Source organism: Myotis nattereri (genome assembly GCF_964212035.1).
Source record: "Myotis nattereri genome assembly, chromosome: 5".
Taxonomy (NCBI): Eukaryota; Metazoa; Chordata; class Mammalia; order Chiroptera; family Vespertilionidae; genus Myotis; species Myotis nattereri.
The window spans coordinates 20,649,901-20,669,955 of record NC_138080.1 but is presented as its reverse complement, the minus strand read 5'-3'; the positions used below and the strand labels follow the sequence as shown (position 1 = coordinate 20,669,955).

Here is a 20,055-nt window from a genome sequence, read left to right as displayed (position 1 = left end):
TGAGTTCTCTCTCTTTTTTCTTTTCTGCTCAATCCCTCCATCCACCCCCTACACCCTTCCCCCAACAGAGCTGTCTGCCTGTCTGTCTCTATGAGTCTTTCTCTATTCTGCTTGGTAATTCAGTTTGTTCACTAAATTTCACACATGAGTGAAATCTCTGACTGGCTTATTTCACTTAGCATAATGTTCTCCACGTCCATCCCAGCTATCACAAAGGGTAAATGTTTCTTGCTTTTTACAGCGGAGTGGTGTTCCATTGAGTAAATGTACACAGCTGTCTTACCCACTCATCTACTGATGGGCACTTCAGCTGCTTCCAAATCTTGGCTATTGTAAATAACGCTGCAATGGACATAAAGGTGCATATATTCTTTTGAATTCGTGTTTCAAATTTCTTCAGATAAATTCCAAGCAGTGGAATGGCTGGATCATAAGGCAGTTCCATTTTTAATTTTTTGATGTAAATCCATACTGCTTTCCACAGGGACTGCACCAACCTGCATCACACCAACAAACTTGTAAATTATTTCCTAACATAATGCCATTTTTTGAAAGAAAAAAGAATGACTTGAGTACTTAGCACTTATGAATTTATGTTATTATGTCATGGAAAGATGATTTAATGTTGTAGAAAGATGTTCACAATAGATTAACAAAGATGTATGATAAAATAGCTTTTTGGTTTAAGATAAAATACACATACCATAAACTTTACCATCTTAACCATTATAAAGTGTACAATTTTGTGCATTTAGTACATTCACAATATATTGCAACTATCACCGCTATGTAGTTCTAAGATGTTTTCATCACCCGAAAAGGAAACCCCGTCCCCATTAGCACTTACTTCTCATTACCTGACTGGCCCCTGACAACCAGCAATGTACTTTCTTTCTCATTGACTCATCAGTATTCCTTGTTGTGAATGTACCACATTTCATTTATCCATTCATACGTTGATAGATATTTGGATTGTTTCCCCAAAATCCAACTTTTTTTTTTTTAAATTTTAGATTCTTATTTTTTTTTTATATATTTTGTTGATTTTTTACAGAGAGGAAAGGAGAGGGGATAGAGAGTTAGAAACATGGATGAGAGATAAACATCGATCAGCTGCCTCTTGCACACCTCCTACTGGGGATGTGCCCGCAATCAAGGTACATGCCCTTGGCTGGAATCGAACCTGGGACCTTTCAGTCCACAGGCTGATGCCCTATCCACTGAGCCAAACCGGTTAGGGCCCAAATATCCAACTTTTGGCAAATGTGAATGGTGCCACTATGAACATCCCTGTGCAAGCTTTTGTCTCAACACTCAATTCCTCTCTCTCTCTCTCTCTCTTTTTTTTTTTTTACAAATGAGGATATGTTTCTATTGATTTTTTAGAAAAAGAGGAAGAGAGAGAGAGAAGCATCAATGTGAGAGAGAAATATCAATGGGTCGCCTCCCATTGGCTCCCTCACAAAGGATCGAACCTGAAACTTAGGTATGTGTCCTGACCAGGAATTGAAACCACACCTTTTGGTGTCCGCTCCAACCAACTGAGCCACCTGGCCAGGGTTTAACACTCATTTTCAATTCTTTTGGGTATAAACCTGGGCATGGGATTGGTGGATCATATGGTAATTTCAGGTTAAATTTATTGAGGAATCATCAAACTGTTTTCCATAGTGGCTGCATACATTCCCACTGGCGATGTATAAGGCAGCGGTTCTCAACCTGGGGGTCACGACCCCTTTGGCGGTCGAACGACCCTTTCACAGGGGTCGCCTAAGACCATCCTGCATATCAGATATTTACGTGACGATTCATAACAGTAGCAACATTATAGTTATGAAGTAGCAACGAAAATAATTGTATGGTTGGGTCACAACATGAGGAACTGTATTTAAAGGGCCAGAAGGTTGACAACCACTGGCCTAGAGCAGTGGTCGGCAAACTCATTAGTCAACAGAGCCAAATACCAACAGTACGACGATTGAAATTTCTTTTGAGAGCCAAATTTTTTAAACTTAAACTATATAGGTAGGTACATTGTTATTAACTTAATTAGGGTACTCCTAAGGCTTAGGAAGAGCCTCACTCAAGGGGCCAAAGAGCCGCATGTGGCTCGCGAGCCGCAGTTTGCTGACCACTGGCCTAGAGGAACTGAGATGATACTTGTCTGCGCAAAGAGCAAATGAAATAAAACCACACACAGAAACTGGGAATTTCTAAGCAAGGGAGCCTTGAGGACATGGCTCAAGTCCCAAGGTAACCTTTCCCAAGTCCTGCATGTCCTAGCACAGAAGTCATTGCATTTCTGATTGTCTAGGATATATATATATTTATATTTGCCTAAAATTTACTTTTCCGTCCCTGACATTTGAAACAGTCCCCACCAAATCAGAAAAGAACTTAGGAGTCCGTCACCCCTTCCACACCTAATGGGGGAAGGGATGGCGACCTCTGTCTGCAGTCTCCCTTCCTCCCTGGCCAGTTCCTCTTTGGTGCCTTTGATACCAAGGAAACTCCTTTTCCCCTGCAGCACCCCAACCTCAAACAGTCACTCAGGTGTGTGTGTGTGTGTGTGTGTAGTACAACAGTCTCAGAAACATGGATGCATTTAGTTCAATGCTTAGGACACACGATTTGAAAACCACAGTATGTTTTTCATTTCCTTTAGCACCACAATACACATGTGTAACCCTGTGATTCCCTCACCCATATTCTCAGGAATTATTTTCACTCCAGAAGGAGTGAAACCAGAAGGCAGGGGACCTTATCTTACTTTGTGCTTGAATTCCTAGAGCCTGGCACACAGAAAGGGCTCAGTAAATGTTGGTTTGGATGAATGACTGGATGAGTTCTCAAAGCATGGGGTGGGGCAAATGAAGTCACTGATGGGCTCTAACCCCTACTGAACTCGTCTGAGTGATGGAACAATACTACCTGGCATTTACTCAGCGCCAGCAAGTTTACATGCACCGCAGCGTGTGGCCGGCGCTATTACTGTCAGCTTCCCCATTTGCAGGCAGGCACTCAGGGAGGGCAATTTGCTTCACCAACGTTACGCAGACGGAAGGGCAGGGTCAGGATTGGAACCCACACCTGTCTGAGCAGGTGCCCTCAAGCAGGAAGCTATCCGCGCTACCACACCAGTCTCCCTTGGCTTATTAATCCGTGTTTAAGAACCTGGAGAGAAACAATCCACGCTCACGGCCAGCTGGTCTCTGTTTAATAAATGAAAATAAGAAAGTTAGGGGAGGGGGGAAGCCCCACAAGTGCCCAGAGAATTCAATGGAAGTGGGGTGATGGGTTCTCCTTAGCAGGCAATTAGTAGAAGTCGTCTGAACCTGTACCTCCAGTCCCACCCCAGTGCCCTCTGGGCCCATCAATCCAGGTCCCTGGGCATCCTTCCTGGAGAACTTGGATAGGTTCAAAACATTATAGAGTTGACTTGTATTAAAGAGCCCAGTGGGACATGCATCCCGCACAAGCAGCAGAACTCTGCCGGCGTCATAACCCCAAGAAGCCAATTTCAAGTTTTGCTGGGGACAGAGCCAAGGGTTTTCAGTGACACCTGGGAGCTCATTAAAAGTTGGCTCTCAAGTCCCCACCTCCACCTCATTTGTGCAAATTAAATTAGCCCTAAGGGGCAGGCGCAGAGCCGCGGGCAGATGAGGTCTGATGCACAGCTCAGGGCGAAGCGAAGAGGAGCCACAGGTTCGCCTCACTTCTGAGCGATGGTCCCCAGATAGCTTCTCCAAACTTGGGCGCTTGATTAGTATCAAGGGACACAAGTGGGAAATGGAGTTGGCATTCTCTTTCCCTGAGCCAGGAGTTGCTCAGTTCCAAACAGCCAGACGCCCTGGGGTGCCCAGGGCAGGAGAACCCCACGTAGGCACAGCCCCTGGTGCTGAGCGCCCCCTGCTGGTGGCTGTGCCGGAGGGGAAGGCCTCCAGAGCGCTGAGCCGGGGGCTTCTGCTGCCATAGTGATAATCGCTCACTGCAATGTGTCTCTAAGTTGCTTGGTCAACACCTGCCTCCTCCCCCACTAGGACTGGCAGCTTTGAGAGGGCAGGACCTCCTGGCCTGGCTCACCATTGTGTTCCCACAGCCGGGCACTTCCTAGGTTCCCAGTCAATACTTGCCGAGAGGAGCAGATGACTCGCCACTTTATGGCTAGTCTGTGAGCTGTAAGATCCTTCTCAAATGTGAACGGACATTCCCTACATTGACCTGACGTTCACTTTTCAGGCGTGACTGGCATCACGGGAGCCCACCTGGCCTTGTCGGTGTGTCTGCCACAGCCAGTACCCCCTGTGTGAATGAGTGTCGTCTCAGGCCTGTTGGGAGGACGGGGCGATGGCGTTGGCGATCTGACCCCTGTGTGTTATGTGAGCGGCCCCTCCCTCTTGCTGCTCAAGCCGCCTGTCATGTCGGCCTTCTGTTCCTTGGATGTGCAATCATCTTCCCACATCCGGTCCTTTGCTGTCTGTTCTGCCTGGTGCCCCGCGCGCGCCGCCCTCCCCCCCCCCCCCCCCCCAGCAGAATGTCTCAGCTCAAAGATCACCTTGTCCTTGAACCCTCCCCTCCCCCCTGCCTGCCCTCTCTATGGATTAGGTTGTTGGACTCTCATTGCCAATTGCCTACGGCTCCTAAGAAAAAAAGCAAACTCCTCCCCCCCCTCACAGGAGACATGACAGACCAGGAATGAGCCTTCCAGGAGATGAGGGACCGACAGTGCCATGACATACCCCAAAATGAGCCACCGGACAAGGGAGGGCCAACGATGCTTTAATAACTGGTCAGTGCTGCTTTCAAGGACCGATATGGATCAATAGCGGGGAAATGTAAAAATAAATAAATAAATAAACGGAGCCCCTTTAAAACGGAGCCGGAGCGGCCAGGCCGGAGGAACTGCCTTGCACGTCTTATGCCTCGAGCATTTGGAATGTGAAAACCGGGCAAGACAAACTTTGGGACTGGGCCTCAAGCAACATTGTTTTCCAAAGAACTGTTTGCAAAGATACCAAGAAAGCGGTTATTATGACCGCCGGACTGATGACTACCGAACTGGAAAGTGAAAACATTGTTTAGGCCCTCACTGATTGCTCAGTGGATAGAACGCCGACCTGCGGACTGAAGGGTCCCAGGTTCCATTCCGGTCAAGGGCACATGCCTGGGTTGTAGGCCTGATCCCAGTAGGGGGCGTGCAGGAGGCAGCCGATCAATCATTCTCTCTCATCATTGATGTTTCTATCTCTCTCTCCCTCTCCCTCTCCCTTCCTCTTTGAAATCAATAAAAATATATTAAAAACAAACAAACAAGCAAAACATTGCTTAGAATTATTGTTTCTGTTATGTTATCGTCACTAGTAGAAATGCCTTCCCTCTACTGACGTAATTGTTCTCCCCTTTCGCATAAATACACAATTGCATTTGTGTCCTAAGCAGAGCACTATTTGGGCTGCTGTGTGAATCAGCGCTTCCTGAATAGCTTTTCTCATTGCTCTCAAATAAATGCTTGCTGCCTCTCACTTTGAAAGGCCCTTTTATTTTTAGGGTAACACTTTCCACCCCCAAACTCCTCACCCCCTTTTCTACATTCAGTTACTCGTCCTCTACCCTCTCACCTCCACTGTAATGTCTATGAGAGCAGGTATTGTGCCCATCCTGGTGTCTGTGGTCCCCCCAGATGTTCCGGACACATCTGTTGAATACGTGGTTTCTGGGGCTGGATTTCCTCTGAACTGGAGAGACATTATCATCTTATGCACAGTCTTTTTTCTTTTTTTCTCTTTTAAGCTCTCGCTGGCACCAATTGCACCCGTGTGTTTTCTTTTTAAAAAATATATTTTATTGATTTTTTACAGAGAGGAAGGGAGAGGAATAGAGAGTTAGAAACATCGATAGGAGAGAAACATCGATCAGCTGCCTCCTGCACACCTCCTACTGGGGATGTGCCCGCAACCCAGGTACATGCCCTTGGCCGGAATCGAACCTGGGACCCTTCAGTCCACAGACCGACGCTCTATCCACCGAGCCAAACCGGCTAGGGCGTATGCACAGTCTTTAGGTACCGAGGCTGGTCACTGGTCACATGATTCAAACTAACAAGCTCGTGTGGCCAGTTCTGACTTTACCCAGTTGTCAAAGAACAGATCAAACAGGAGGTACCCTTTCTCCATTTAGCATCAGGCAGCCACTGACCTCAGAAAAGAGGAGACCTCTTGAGCAAAACGTTGGCCAAGGATTTGAAGAACTCAACTGTCCAATCCTTAGTGGGAATTTTATCCTATAAATATTTACGGTAGACCTAGTTTGTGCTAGAGAGGAAAGATGACAGGGACCCGAATTTTACTTTTAAGAGCTCCTAGACAAGGGAGGGAGACAGGCAGGTGCACACGTCATTCAAATACTGGGAGATACATGCAATGAAGAGGTGACATACTCCTGAGAAGATTACAGCTCCTTTAACCCAGTGAGGTAAAAAAAAAAAAATCCAGAAAGGAAATCCACTGACAATTAATTTACCACTGCAATAAAGAGTTTCTGCCAGATTCATATATTTGGGATGAGACTGAAGACACACTCCCGAGTCAAGAGCAGGTGGCAGCAGAGGGAAGTACCTGGAGGGGGAGGGATGGGGTCTCACCCAGCTCTTCACCTGCCCAGGCTCTGTATTTAAAAGGTGAAAGATTTATGCGACCTGAAGAGAAACCAGAGTATAAGGCTCTGTCTTTAGACGTTCACTTAGGATACTAATGAGCATAGAGTTTCTCTTTATATTTTTGGTAGTTAGTGTTTTATTTCTTAACCCAAGTGGTAATTACAAAGTGTTGCTTTGCTATTATTTTCTAAAATGTATACAGATGTTTTTATACACTCTTGTGTATGTATAATATATTTCCAAATAAAAAGATAATACGAGAATATAGCTTCACACCAACACATTGATAAACTTAGGCAAAATATATTCCCAGGAAAACACAAATGACTATAACTGCCTCAGGAAAATAGAGAAAAATAGAGAAAAACCTAAATCGAGTGAGGGGTGATGAATGTTTGGGGAGTGAAACAACTGAACCCGTGTTTGTTGGCCATCACCTGGGTCACGCTCAGTGAAGAGATCAGAAATGCACGGCTCCTGCCTGGGAGAAGAGCTGAGCAAAGCGTAGGGCTCAGAGAGATGTTAGTGACTCATTGTTGTCTTATGCACAGTCTTTGGGTACCAGCCCCCCTGACCCTATTCTCTAGTGGCCACACAGTAGGCTCAACAAAATCTGTGAGACAAATCAAAGCATAGGATCCATAGTTCAAGAGAAAATTTGAAATTGGTGTTAAGGGAGGGGCGTTCACCTTGACCAAGCACCTACTCTGTGCCGAGCTCTTTATACATAACTAGAGGCCCAGTGCACGGAATGCCTGGTCGGACTCCGTGAAGCGGGGACAATTTGCATACTACGCTTTTATTATAAAGGATGTGCTTCTTGTCCATAATTCAGCCCCATTTTTAAAGAGAACACAAGGTCCAGAGAGGCCAAGCCACTCGTCCAAGGCCACAGTGCCACCTCCAGGCAGGCTGTACGATGCAACTGAGCGGTGGCCTCGGTCTCCTCCACTTCAACCCGGGTTTAATATTGACCTCCTCCGTGCCTTAGCCTTACACACCGACCTCTCTGGGCATCCAGGAGCAGTATGCAAGCGCTTTCTCCTTAGTCCTGGATTTATTTCTTGGTTGAACACCTGTCCCTCTGATGTCCTTCCCCGACTTGAGTTATGCCAGGAAATCCCGTAAGATGTTCCCTATATTCTGGGTTGTTTGCTGTCCCATTAGGATAGAGCTTATAGGATCATGTTGGCTGGACCCTTGTCCAGTCCAGGCTGGCATCTGCCCTTGCCAAGCTGGCTGCCCCAGCCCCTTCCTGGCCTCTCCTTCTAGCCCATCCTCCCCCTGGGCTCTAGAGCAATGATTTTAAGGTGCCTTCAAGGCCCTTCACATTTTGGTCCCAGGCTGACTTCGCAGCCCCCCTGACCCTATTCTGGGCACTTCCCCGTGCCTTTGCTTTGCTTGTAATTCCCTCCCTGACAATGTGTTCTGGGGACTGTTGTTCATCCTTCAAAGTCCAGCTCAGAGTATACCTCCCCATTCCCTTGCTTGCATTATAGAGTCTCATGGCACCAGGCAGGTCCTTTATTCATTATTTTCATATATATATATATATATATATATATATAATACTTACTCTTCTATTTAACGTTTACCATTCTAGGTTCTGGGAACACAACATGTAACCCGTGAGATGCCATCTCTGTCCTTAGGAGGTCCACAAGATGGGAGTCACAGACATATAAACAATGATGACAACACCATGTGATGGGGGACTTGAGGAGAAGCTAAGAGTCTGAGAGGCACCTGACCCAGGGAGGGGTGTGGGAAGCATGGTAGGCTTCCTGGAGGTGGCGGCGTGTGACCTGAGACTGGTTGATTGAGGCATATGGGAGTGAGGTATGAGGCATGTGGTGGGATCTGGGGTGAGAGAGAGAGAGGTTGGCACATTCAAGAAACAGAAGATGCTGCCATCTCATTTTAGCCTAGAGATACAAAATTGGGTGGAGGGTGTTGGAATTGGAGGAGACATGTCCAATTTTTAGTCCTAGGACAGCCTGCCTCTTCCCCCAGAATCCTCCTGTGAGTCCAGCCCAATGCCTGGCGGGTGTTTGGGGTCTCCTGTTACTACTTCTTCTGGAACAAGGCCAAGGCTCCCTTAGACAGGAGGGTGCTCACCTACTCGCTATCAACAGTTACACAGAGGAGGAGAGGACAGGAGGGCCTTTGGGGCCTTCTCCAAGACAGTGCCTGGTCATGTCCCTGCCCCCTGCAGGACCCACTCCAAACCCCGTCTTTAGTCCACAGCTAGTCCCTCAGCAGTGCCCTAGCCCATGGACATGACCCCACCAGGCATTTTCCTCCTCTACACAGGACTTTCATTGGTTTCAGTCCCTGTGGCAGGGATTCCCTTTCCCCTGCCATCAGCCAAGAGGACGCCTATGCATCCTTGAATTCCCGAGAAAACATTCCTTCCCCCACATTTCCCATAGTCACCAGCAGGTGGCTGCCTCACAGGCCTGCACAACGTGCTGCGGCTGGTGGGTCATGGGTCTGGGACTGGATATGAAGCATTTCTGTGTTCCCAGCGCCTGTAACAGTGCGGGCCTCACAGTTGAAACCCAGTATACAGATGCTTCTCGACTTACAGTAGAGTTGCATCCTGAGAAAGCCCACGTAAATGGCAATTATAGTGGGTTGAAAATGCATTTGATAGGCCTACCCTATCAGACGTCATAGCTTAGCCTAGCTCACCTCCAGTGTGCTCAGAGCACTTGCGTTGGCCTCCAGTGGGGCAGAATCGTCGAACACAATGAACACGCTGTGGAGAACCTGTGGTTTGCCCTCGTGGTTGCGTGGCTGACTGGGCGCTGCAGTGTGCTGCCTGGGCCCAGCATCACAGAGGGCACAGTACCGCATATTAACAGCTCCTCGTTAGTATAGTGGTTAGTATCCCCGCCTGTCACAGTACCACATATTGCTAGACGTATCGTATCGACTGAATGCGTATTGCTTTTGAACCGTCATAAAGTAAACAAAGTACAAGTCGCACCATTGTAAGTCGCGGACCATCTACGCCTTGTATGGAGTTCAGTGGCAAAGCCACTGCTATTGTCCAGAGTCCAAGATCTCAAGCCGAGTGTCGAATGTCCTGTAACGAAACTCAGAGATGCAGTGCTTCTGTGGGCATAATAAGCGCACACAGTGTGTCCACACGACCGTGACCAATGGTCAGATTCGCTCTGGCAGGGAAGTGTTACTACTCCCAGTTTTCAGATGAGGAGACTGAGGATCTGAGGTTTGTGTTAATTTTTTTCTGAGGTCAAAGGGCCTATTAGCGATGGAGCTGGAGGCCACACCCTGACTCTAAAGAAGACATTGATTGAAAGGGACCAGAGCAAATGTCAAACATTTTTGGAGGAGAGAGATGTGGACATCCTGGTTGGTGGCTGGACGTGTGGTGCAGAGCCTGTGGCTGGCCGATGGGGCCCACTCTAGGGGCCAGCAGCAGAAGATGCACAGGGGAAAGGTCTGCTTCACCATCCCTGCCCCATCTGGAAACTGAGAACATGAACGCTCAAACCCAGCTGGCGTGGCTCAGTGGTTGAGCATTGACCTATGAACCAGGAGGTCCCGGTTCGATTCCTGGTCGGGGCACATGCCTGGGTTGTGGGCTTGATCCCCAGTAGGGGACATGCAGGAGGCAGCTGATCAATTATTCTCTCTCATTGATGTTTCTATTTCTCTCTTCCTCTCTGAAATCAATAAAAAATATTTTTTTAAAAAGAAAGAAAGTGAACACACAAGAGCACATGCACAGGACAGGGCATAACTCAGGCTCCAGGGTGATATTGCTCCCTGAACTCATCCTAGGTCCATGGCGAATGTCCCCCCAAGTCAGTGCATCACCACCCCAGGCTGCCATAACCCAGACGTACCTAGAAAAGAAATTTCACGCCACCAAGGCACACGTGCAAATCTTAGAGCTACTTTAGTCTTTGGTCAACCCCATCTGTAGGCTTGAGGTTAAGAGAGGCCCCCCGAGGGAGCAGTGGGGACCAGCGCTGTCCCTGAGGGGTGAGAGGCACCAAAGGGGAGTGAAAGATTCGAGGCAATTCTTTCTTGCGATGGAGATCCCCTGGAACTCAGTCTGGTTCTCCACGCTCAGAAACCCACGCGGTCCAACTGCCGAGACCAAATTGACAAGGGAGTCATTCCAAGTACCCAGGTGGCTCTGGGCACGTGAATGCGTGTGATGTTCCATGAAGATGCACCCCTCGTGCCTACAGCTGTGGGGAACGTAAGTGACCGACGCCGTGGCCAATGTCTGAGTGCAGTCGGTCTCCTCGGATGAAACTTAGGCTCCACACTCCCCATCAGCTTCACCACAACGTTCTGAGCACTGCGCTGCGGTCTAGGATGGCTTTACCCAGCCTAGTTCCTCCCTTCCCTTCGCCACAGGGGCCAGACCGCCCAGGGGTCTACAGCGCTCCCAGCCTCTTCCAGGTCCTTCTCCCTCCTCCTCACAGGAGTCTTCCCTAGTCAGTCCTTGTAAGTCTCATCTTGTATTAGCATCTACTTCTTGGGAGACCTGAGCAAACACACAGCAGGTAGAGGGCGCCATTTGCAAATCCACCTCAGAAGGTTGGGCAGGTCTCGGTGGATGCATGGAGTCTTACGTGCTTCACTGGACTCTGGAAGAAGCTGTGGTTAAGGTACCCAGGAGCCCAAGAATACGGTTCTTCAACAAGACAAACCCCACCCACCACTGCCCTCCCCAGAGGGTTGTACCATTGACACCCCCCTAGCAGTTCTTGAGCGTGTTCAGTTCCCTCATCCTTGCCAATACTGAGTGTTACCCATGCGGTGCACGGCTACCGGTCTGCCAGGCCAGAAGTTGTATTTCATTGTTCCTGTTGGAATTTCTTAAACCATGAGGGAGATTGAACTTGTTTAGTGTCGAAGTTCACATAATGAAGCATAGTAATCTCCATCTTGGGTAAAAACTGCTGTTTAAAATTTTAACCCTGCTATTCTGGCTTCTGTAAACGTTTGCTTGCTTAAATGATAGGGAAAATAAGACTACAACAACAACAAGCAGAAAACAGCAAGTGTTGGCAGGTGTGTGGAGAAATCGGAACCATCATCCACTGCTGGTAAGAATGTAAAATGGTGCAGCCACAATGAAAAACAGTTTGGCAGTTTCTCAAAAGTAAAAATATAGAATTGCTATATGACCCAGCAATTCTACTCCTGGATATATACCCAAAGGAATTGAAAATAGGTCCTCAAACAAACCTTGTATGCAAGTGTTTACAGCAGCACTATTTATAACAGCCAGAAGGCGAAAACAATGCAAATGTCCATCAACGAAAGACAGGACAGACAAAAGGTGGTATTATGTGGTAATGGAATATTTTTTAAAATATATTTTTATTGATTTCAGAGGATAGGAGAGAGCAAGAGAGATAGAAAAATCAATGATGAGAGAGAATCATTGATTGGCTGCCTCCTGCATGCCCCACACTGGGGATCAAGCCTGCAACATGGGTATGTAATCCTGGTTGGGAATTGAACCTTGACTTCCGGGTTCACAGGTCAATGCTCAATCACTGAGCCATGCCGGCCAGGCTGGTACTGTAATATTATTCAGCAATTTAAAAACTGAATTATTGATACATGCTACAATATGGGTGAATCTGAAAACATTATATTGAGTGAAAAAACCCAGATCCAAAAGTCTGTATACTTCTATCTATATTACATTTCCATAACAGACAAATCTACGGAGATAGAAAGAAGATTAGTGGTCCCCTGGATCTGGAAGAAAAGTGGAAAATGAGGGGAGGGTAAGGTTGATGCTAAAATATACAGGGTTTCTTTTTGGTGAAAATATTCTGAAATTGATTATGGAAGTAGTTGCACAGTTCTGTGAATGTACTAGAAACCTTTGGATTGTATACACACAATGCGATATTATTCAATCACACTAAATTAAAAATCTTTTGATGTGTGTGCTCAGGGCCATTTACGTTCATGAGTTGTGCCCTGCAGTCAGACTACCTAAATCCAGCCCTAAATCTGCCACTTCAGGCCCTGTGATGACGGGCAGGTGAGATTCGCAGTTTCCTTCCTCACTGGGCTTTGGTGAGAGTTATAGGACATTGTATGCTTATCACAGCTCCAACCACGTAACAAATACTATAACCATTATTAGTCATAAAATATTTTAAAAACTTCTTCATAGGAAAAATTGGGTGCATTCTATCCTCTGTCAACCAAGGGAGACAGGTCTGAGGAAAGACAATGCTCTTGAGACAAAATTCTTTCCCACAGCGGGGCCTAGGCTCAAAGGCCCCACTGGGGAAGGTGAGGTAACTGCATTCATTCTGACAAGGTTCTCTGGCATCACGCCCCAGGGGCCAGAGTCTGACATAAACCTGAGGTAGGGGTTCTGTGTGCTCCCAGAGAAAGCATAGTCCTCCTCCACAGCCACAAGACACACTCGAGGCGGCAGCAGTCCCAACCCCCTGGACGACACCACCTGAGGGCTGAGAGGTCCTGGAATCTAATGGAGGTACAGAGGTCATTGGTCAAGTAAGTGTGTCAGGTAGAGGAGCTGCAGGGGTGGGGCCTTCCTGCCCTGGAACTTCCCCTCAGAGGTAGGGGTGCTCTCTGCTCGTTTTCACCCGCAAGGACTTCAGGTCTCTGCACAAGCCTCAGGAGTGGGGGGCGTTATGGGGAACGGGTCGAAAGTGGACACCAGAACCAGAGCCTGGCTGGATCCTAGTTCCAAGCAGGAGTGATGTTGGGCTGCCTCATGGGGCTGCGGAGGGCTCAGTGGAATGCTGTGTGTCAGGTGGGAGCTCAAAGGAATTGTCCTGTTCAGTTTGTGCAGGTGATGCAGAGGGGAGAGTTCGTAGAGCTTTAGCCTAGACCAGGGGTGCTCAGGGGGAGAGATTTTGACGTCTCCCCAAGGGGCCTCAAGATCTTTTTGCAGCCAGACTGGGAGGGGGGCTACTGGCATCCAGTGGGTCAAGGCCAAGGGTCAACCTCCTACAATAATTCACGGGGCAATCCCCACCACAAAGGAATGATCCGCCCCGAATGTCAGTAGGTCCCGGTTGAGACCCCCTCGCTCCCTCAGTAGAGGGGGCCAGGAAAGCGCCCTGCAGAGGTGAAGGCATGTGGGTGAGGGGAAGCCGCAGGTGCACAGGCTCTGAGGCAGGGGGTGGGACTGCAGGTGTGGGGGGGTGTGGAGCAGTGGTGAGCCCGGCAGGGTGAAGCGGGGAAGACCCCGTCCACCTTCACAGTCAGGTCGGCTGCAGAATGGAATGCACTGAGGGGCGAGAGGGGCCAGGCAGGGACCACGCCGTGATGGGCCATCCAGGTAGGAGATGATGCTGGCTCACTCTGGGAATACACTTCCTGCGTCTGTCCAAGAGATGAAGATGCTGTTGTAAATCTACAAATGAGGCATCGATGGAATGTGAGAGGTGAGAGAGGAGGTGGTTGAGCTGACTAGGGTTGTGCAGGCTGTGCACCCGTGAATGGTGCTGTGCAGGACTCCCAGGGCCAACCGCAGCAGCCCTGGTCGGGGAGAGCCCATTATGGACCTGGTGAGACTGGAGAGCCTGGGGAAGGAGGTGTCTGGGGGCGATGCCCAGGAAACAGGATGATCACGTAGGAGTTTGGAGAGAAGTGGCTGCTGGAACCAGACATTCAGTCATTGAATGAAATGTGCAAGGGCGTGTGGAGGATGACAGAGTCCTCTCCTCCAGACACCTGCCACCTGTATCATAACTATTCTCACGCCTCAGAGCTGCCTTGACCCTCGCGTGGCGGCCGGTGTACGGGTTGCAGGGTGAAAGCACTCCTGGGTTCTGAGCACAGGACTCCAGAGGTACAAAGGCCAGACCTGTGTCTCGCGGAGAAATGCACGCACTCCTCTCCTCAGCCCTCAGTGGAAGAGGACGGCCACTGCAAAGCTTTGGAGAGTCTATTATTTTTCACTCGTGTTGGCGGCTGCTCCCTGGAGAGATTTCTAGCTCTCCACCCCCTGGACACCAGGCTTGGCCATTGAAATGTAAGTGAAGGTGAGAGGGGTGGGGGAGTGTTTCCTGGCAGAAGCTCTTAGGAGTCAGCATACAGTGCACTGCAGTGACTGGCAGTGTCCCAGACAAAGGTTTGCCCACCAGTCTGAGCCCGGGAGTGAATTCATCACAGAGCACTACCATAGCGCCCTGTGATGGACATGGAGCCTGAGTGAGAAATCAGCCTTCGTTGCTGTCAGCCAGTGAGGTTTGGGCCTGTATGTTACTGCAGCGTGATTTAGTCTAAACTGACTAATTCAGAGCCGACGAGCTGTCCAGTGGAGGCCGACTAAGGTTCATGCAAGTCTCACCTGGCACATGGGGCTCACATTTGTGGACAAAGATCATCTGTCTCTAAGGTTGATGTAAAAAACATAGGATGAGCAAGATTCGCTCCCTTTGGAAATAACTTTCTCCAAGATATAGTGAATCAGTACATGCTCTCACAGTCCACCGAGGAGAGAGACATCGTTGGTGTAAAAGATACACCATTGTAACATTTAAGATTAGTGCCTTCAACCCGGCCAGTTTCGCTCAGTGGTTGTTGACCTATGAATCATAGTTCGATTCCCAGACAGGGCACATGCCAGGTTGCAGGCTGGATCCCCAGTGGGCAGGAGGCAGTCAATCAATTCTCTCTCATCATTGATGTTTCTATATCTCTCTCCATCTCTGAACTCAATTAAAAAAATATTTTTAAAGAGAGCATCCTTTTAAAGGTCTCCACACTCATTGTCTCATTTAATTCTCTCAGGAAATTGAGGCTTTGGGCTGGTCTGTCACTGGCTCACACAGGTAATGTGTCAGGAATGGCATTCAAACAGGATTCATCTGGACCCCAGAGACTTTACTCTCAAACACTAAGACTTCTTTTAATTGAGGCATAATTGACGTACAACATCATATTAGTTTCAGGTGTGCAACATAATAATTCTATATTTGTGTCTATTGAGAAACGATCACAATAGGTCTAGTTAACATCCATCACCACAAAAGTTCTTGTGATGAGAACTTTAAAAATCTACTCTCTTCAAAAACTAAAACCATTTCCCCTGAGAACAGCAACAAGACAGGGGTGTCCGCTTTCACCACTCTTATTCGACATAGTACGGGAAGTCCTAGCCACAGCGATCAGACAAGAAGAAGAAATAAAAGGCACCCAAATTGGAAAGGTGGAAGTAAAACTCTCTATATTCCCCGATGACATGATATTGTACATAGAAAACCCTAAAGACTCCACCAGAAAACTGCTAGATGTAATGAAAGAATTTGGCAAGGTATCAGGATACAAAAAATCCACTCTTCGAGCAACTTTCAAATATACAACCCAGTATTGTTAACTATGGTCACTATGATGGGCATGCCCAGGTCTTACTTCCTTTAATCTGAAATCTGTACCTCTTAGCTCCCTTCATCCATTTTGCGTCCCCTCCACCCCGGTCCCTGGCAACCACCAGTCTGTTCTAAGAGATCTTAACTCTCAGAAAAATACATAAGGTTCAACATGTTACCTATAAAATCATTACATCTTCACAACAACTCCTTGGGGCAGATATATTATTATTCTAATTTTACAGATGGGAAGACTAAGGCACAGAGAGGTTAATGAACTTGCCTAATGTCACACAGCTAGTAAGTGGCTGAGCTGGGATTTTAAACCCAGGCTGTCTGACTTTGTAGTTGATACCCTTATCACTCTATTACTCATTTTTATTTTAAAAGACAGACTCTGGAAATATTTATGCTGTTTATTTTGTGTTTATTTCTTTTTCTCCATCTTTATTGAGTGATATATTGACTGATAAAAACCCTATATGCCTAGGTGCCTACCTTGATGTGTTGATACACTGTAAAATCATTGTCACAGTCAAGCTAATGAACATGTCACTGTTTTGATAGCGTCACTGAGCGTTTCCACTATGAAAAATAATTACCCATATAACATGTCAGATATGAACGTAAGCCCCTTGGGCTTATTTCTCTTATAACAATCCTAAAAGGTAAGAATTATTAATCCTGCCCTGGCTGGTTTGGCCCAGTGGATAGAGTGTTGGCCTGTGGACTGAAGGGTCCAGGGTTTGATTCCAGTCAAGGGCACATGCCTGGGTTTCGGGTTTGATCCCCAGGAGGGGTCATGCAGGAGACCCCTGATCAATGATTCTCTCTCATCATTGATGTTTGTATCTCTCTCTCCCCTCTCCCTTCCTCTCTGAAATCAATAAAAATCTATATTAAAAGAGAATTATTAATCCCATGTGACAAATGAGGGAACTGAGGCTCAGAGAAGCTGAGATGCACCTGGAAAGATGAGTGGGACAGGCAGCAATGGGGGACTGGCTTCCTCCCCGGGAGCCCTCCCACGGCTGATGCCCTTGCTTCTGCTTGTAGAGCTGCCTGGACATGGCCAACCAGACCCAGGTCTCTGAGTTCATCCTCCTCGGCCTTTCTGAGCAGCCCCGGCAGCAGCAGGCGCTCTTGGGGCTCTCCTGCAGCCTGTACCTGATGGGGTGCCTGGGGAACCTGCTCACCATCCTGGCCATCGTCTCAGACCCTCGCCTGCACAGCCCCATGTACTTCTTCCTCAGCCACTTATCTCTCCTCGACGTCTGCTTCACCTCCACCACCGTCCCCAAGATGCTGCTGAACCACGTGTGCGGGCTCGCCACCATCTCCTCCTCCGCGTGCCTGGTCCAGATGTATTTCTTCATCGCCTTTGGGGCAGCCGACAGCATCCTTCTCTCGGCCATGGCTTATGACCGCTACCTGGCCATCTGCCGCCCGCTGCACTACATGACGATCATGAGCATGCTTCGGTGTGCCCAGCTGGTGGCGGTAACCTGGGCTGTGGCCAGCTTCATCTCCTTGGTCCACACTATTCTGATGGCCCGGCTGTCCTTTTACGCCAGTAGGATCCCACACTTCTTCTGTGACATCAACGCCTTAATCAAGCTCTCCTGCTCTGACACGCAAGTCAACGAGTTGCTGATGTTGGTGCTTGGGGGTTCAGGGGTTCTGGTCCCTTTTGTGTGCATCATGGCCTCTTACACACTCATCGCCGTGGCTGTGTGGAAGGTGCCCTCGGCCCGGGGGAAGTGGAAAGCGTTCTCCACCTGTGGCTCTCACCTGTGTGTCGTCTCTCTCTTCTACGGGACTATCATTGGGGTCTACTTCAACCCTGCATCCACACACACGACCTACAGGGACATGGCAGCCGCAGTGATGTACACCATGGTGACCCCCATGCTGAACCCCTTCATCTACAGCCTGCGGAACCGGGATCTGAGGCGCGCCCTCAGGAAGCTTCTCAGCCAGAGCCACTTTGCTCAGCCTCTTTGAACACTCTTCTTATACCCACTTGCTTTGCAAATAGCCCAATGCTTCCCAATGTTAGAACTCAGGGTGGCATTTCTTTTCTTCCCTTTTCTAAAGGTGCAAATTAAGTTATTATTCATGTAAGTTCTTTATTTTTTAATATATTTTGAATATATTGGACACATAACATTGTGTAAGTTTAAGGTGTACAATGTGTGTTCATTTGAGACATATATTATCATATGATTGCTGTTGTAGCAATATTTTGTACTTGTCGCATTACATAATTATCCTCTCTTTTTAGTGGTTGAGATCATTAAGATTTATTCTCTTAGCTAGTTTGATGATTGTAGTACAATATTGTTGTCTGTATTCATTATACTGTGCATTACATCTCTATGGCTTATTTACCACTCGTTGAAAGTTTGTATCCTTAAACATCAATCTTGTCTTCCCAACCCCCATCTCCTAGTAACCACCATTCTCTGTTTTTCCACGAGTTTGATTTTTTTTAGAGCAGACAGGTAAGTGGTATCGTACACTACTTGTCGTCCTCTGACTTACCTCACTTAGCATAATGTGCTCAAGGCCCATCCATGTTATTGCAAGTGGCAGGATATCCTCCCTTTTCATGGCTGAATAATATCATATATATATGATTATATGTATATATAGATAGATTGATATAGATATAGATATAGATATATAAAATAAAAGCCTAATATGCTAAGTGTCCAGTCATCCATTTAACCAATCAAAGCTAAGGTCACTCATCCGCTCGCTATGATGTGCACTGACCATCAAGGGGCAGATGTTCTGACCAGTAGGTTAGCTTGCTGAGGGGGGGGTCTGGCTGATTGGGACTGAGCAAGACAGGCCGGACACACCCTGGAGCCCTCCCCGGCCCCTCCCCACTGGCCAACCTCCCGTGTCCCTCTCTGGCCCCAGTGGTGTACCAGTAGGGTCTCTTGGCCTGGCCTGCACCCTCTCACAATCCAGGACCCCTCAGGGGATGTTGGAGAGCCAGTTTCGGCCCGATCCTGCAGGCCAGGCTGAGGAACCCCATTGGTGCACGAATTCGTGCACTGGGCCTCATATATATATATATATATATATATATATATATATATATATATATGGTAAAGGGTTACTATCCAAAATATACAAAGAACTTAGGCAACTTAATTAAAAAAAGGAAACAATTTGATTAAATATATATATATATATATATATATATATATATATATATATATTCATTTCATTTTTTTATTCATTTATTCACTGATGGGTATTTAGGTTGTTTCCATGCTTGCCTATTGTGATTAATGCTACAATAAACCTAGGAGCACATCTATCTCTTCTAAACCCTGTTTTCATTTCCTTTGGGAATATATCCAGAAATGGAATTATTGGATTGTATGGTAGATCTATTTATCATTTTTTGAGGAAACTCCATACTATTTTCCTTAGTGGTTATACCAATTTATATTCCCACCAACAGTAGATAAGGATTCTCTTTTTACCAGATGCTTGGCAACACCTGTTTTCTTTTCTCTCTCCGTGATAGTAACTCAAACAGGTGTAAGGGGATATCTCACTGTGGTTTTGATTTGCATTTCCCTAATGATTAGTGTTGTTGAACATTGTTTCATGTGCCTGTTGGCCATTTTGATGTCCTCTTTGGACAACTTTCTATTTAGTTTTGCTGATTTGGGTGGGGGGGCAATTTTTAATCAAATTGTTTCCTTTTTTTTATTATTAAGTTGTCTAAGTTCTTTGTATATTTTGGATAGTAACCCTTTACCCAATATATGGTTTGCAATACTTTTCTTCCATTCTGTAGGTTATCTTTTAATTTTGTTAATTATTTCTTCTGTTGTGCAGAAGCTTTTGAATTTGATGTAGTTCCATTCATTGATTTTTGTTTTCGTTGTTTGTGCCTTTCGGATCATGCCCAAAAAATTACTGTCCAGACCAATATCAAGAAGCTTCTTCCCTACATTTTCGTCTAGGAGCGTTATGGTATCAATTATGTATATTTAAATCTTTGATCCA

The 20,055-nt window shown here is 47.1% G+C and overlaps 1 protein-coding gene across 1 annotated transcript; it reads left to right on the top strand.

Annotated features, from left to right (window-relative positions):
* Window positions 1-17,088: 17,088 nt before the first annotated feature.
* Window positions 17,089-18,024, top strand: LOC308519435 (olfactory receptor 1f45-like; the record flags this gene model as incomplete). Its single annotated transcript, XM_081091423.1, has 1 exon — window positions 17,089-18,024. The coding sequence occupies one exon, from the start codon at window positions 17,089-17,091 to the stop codon at window positions 18,022-18,024; it is 936 nt and encodes a 311-aa protein (XP_080947549.1).
* Between the last annotated feature and the right edge of the window lie 2,031 nt (window positions 18,025-20,055).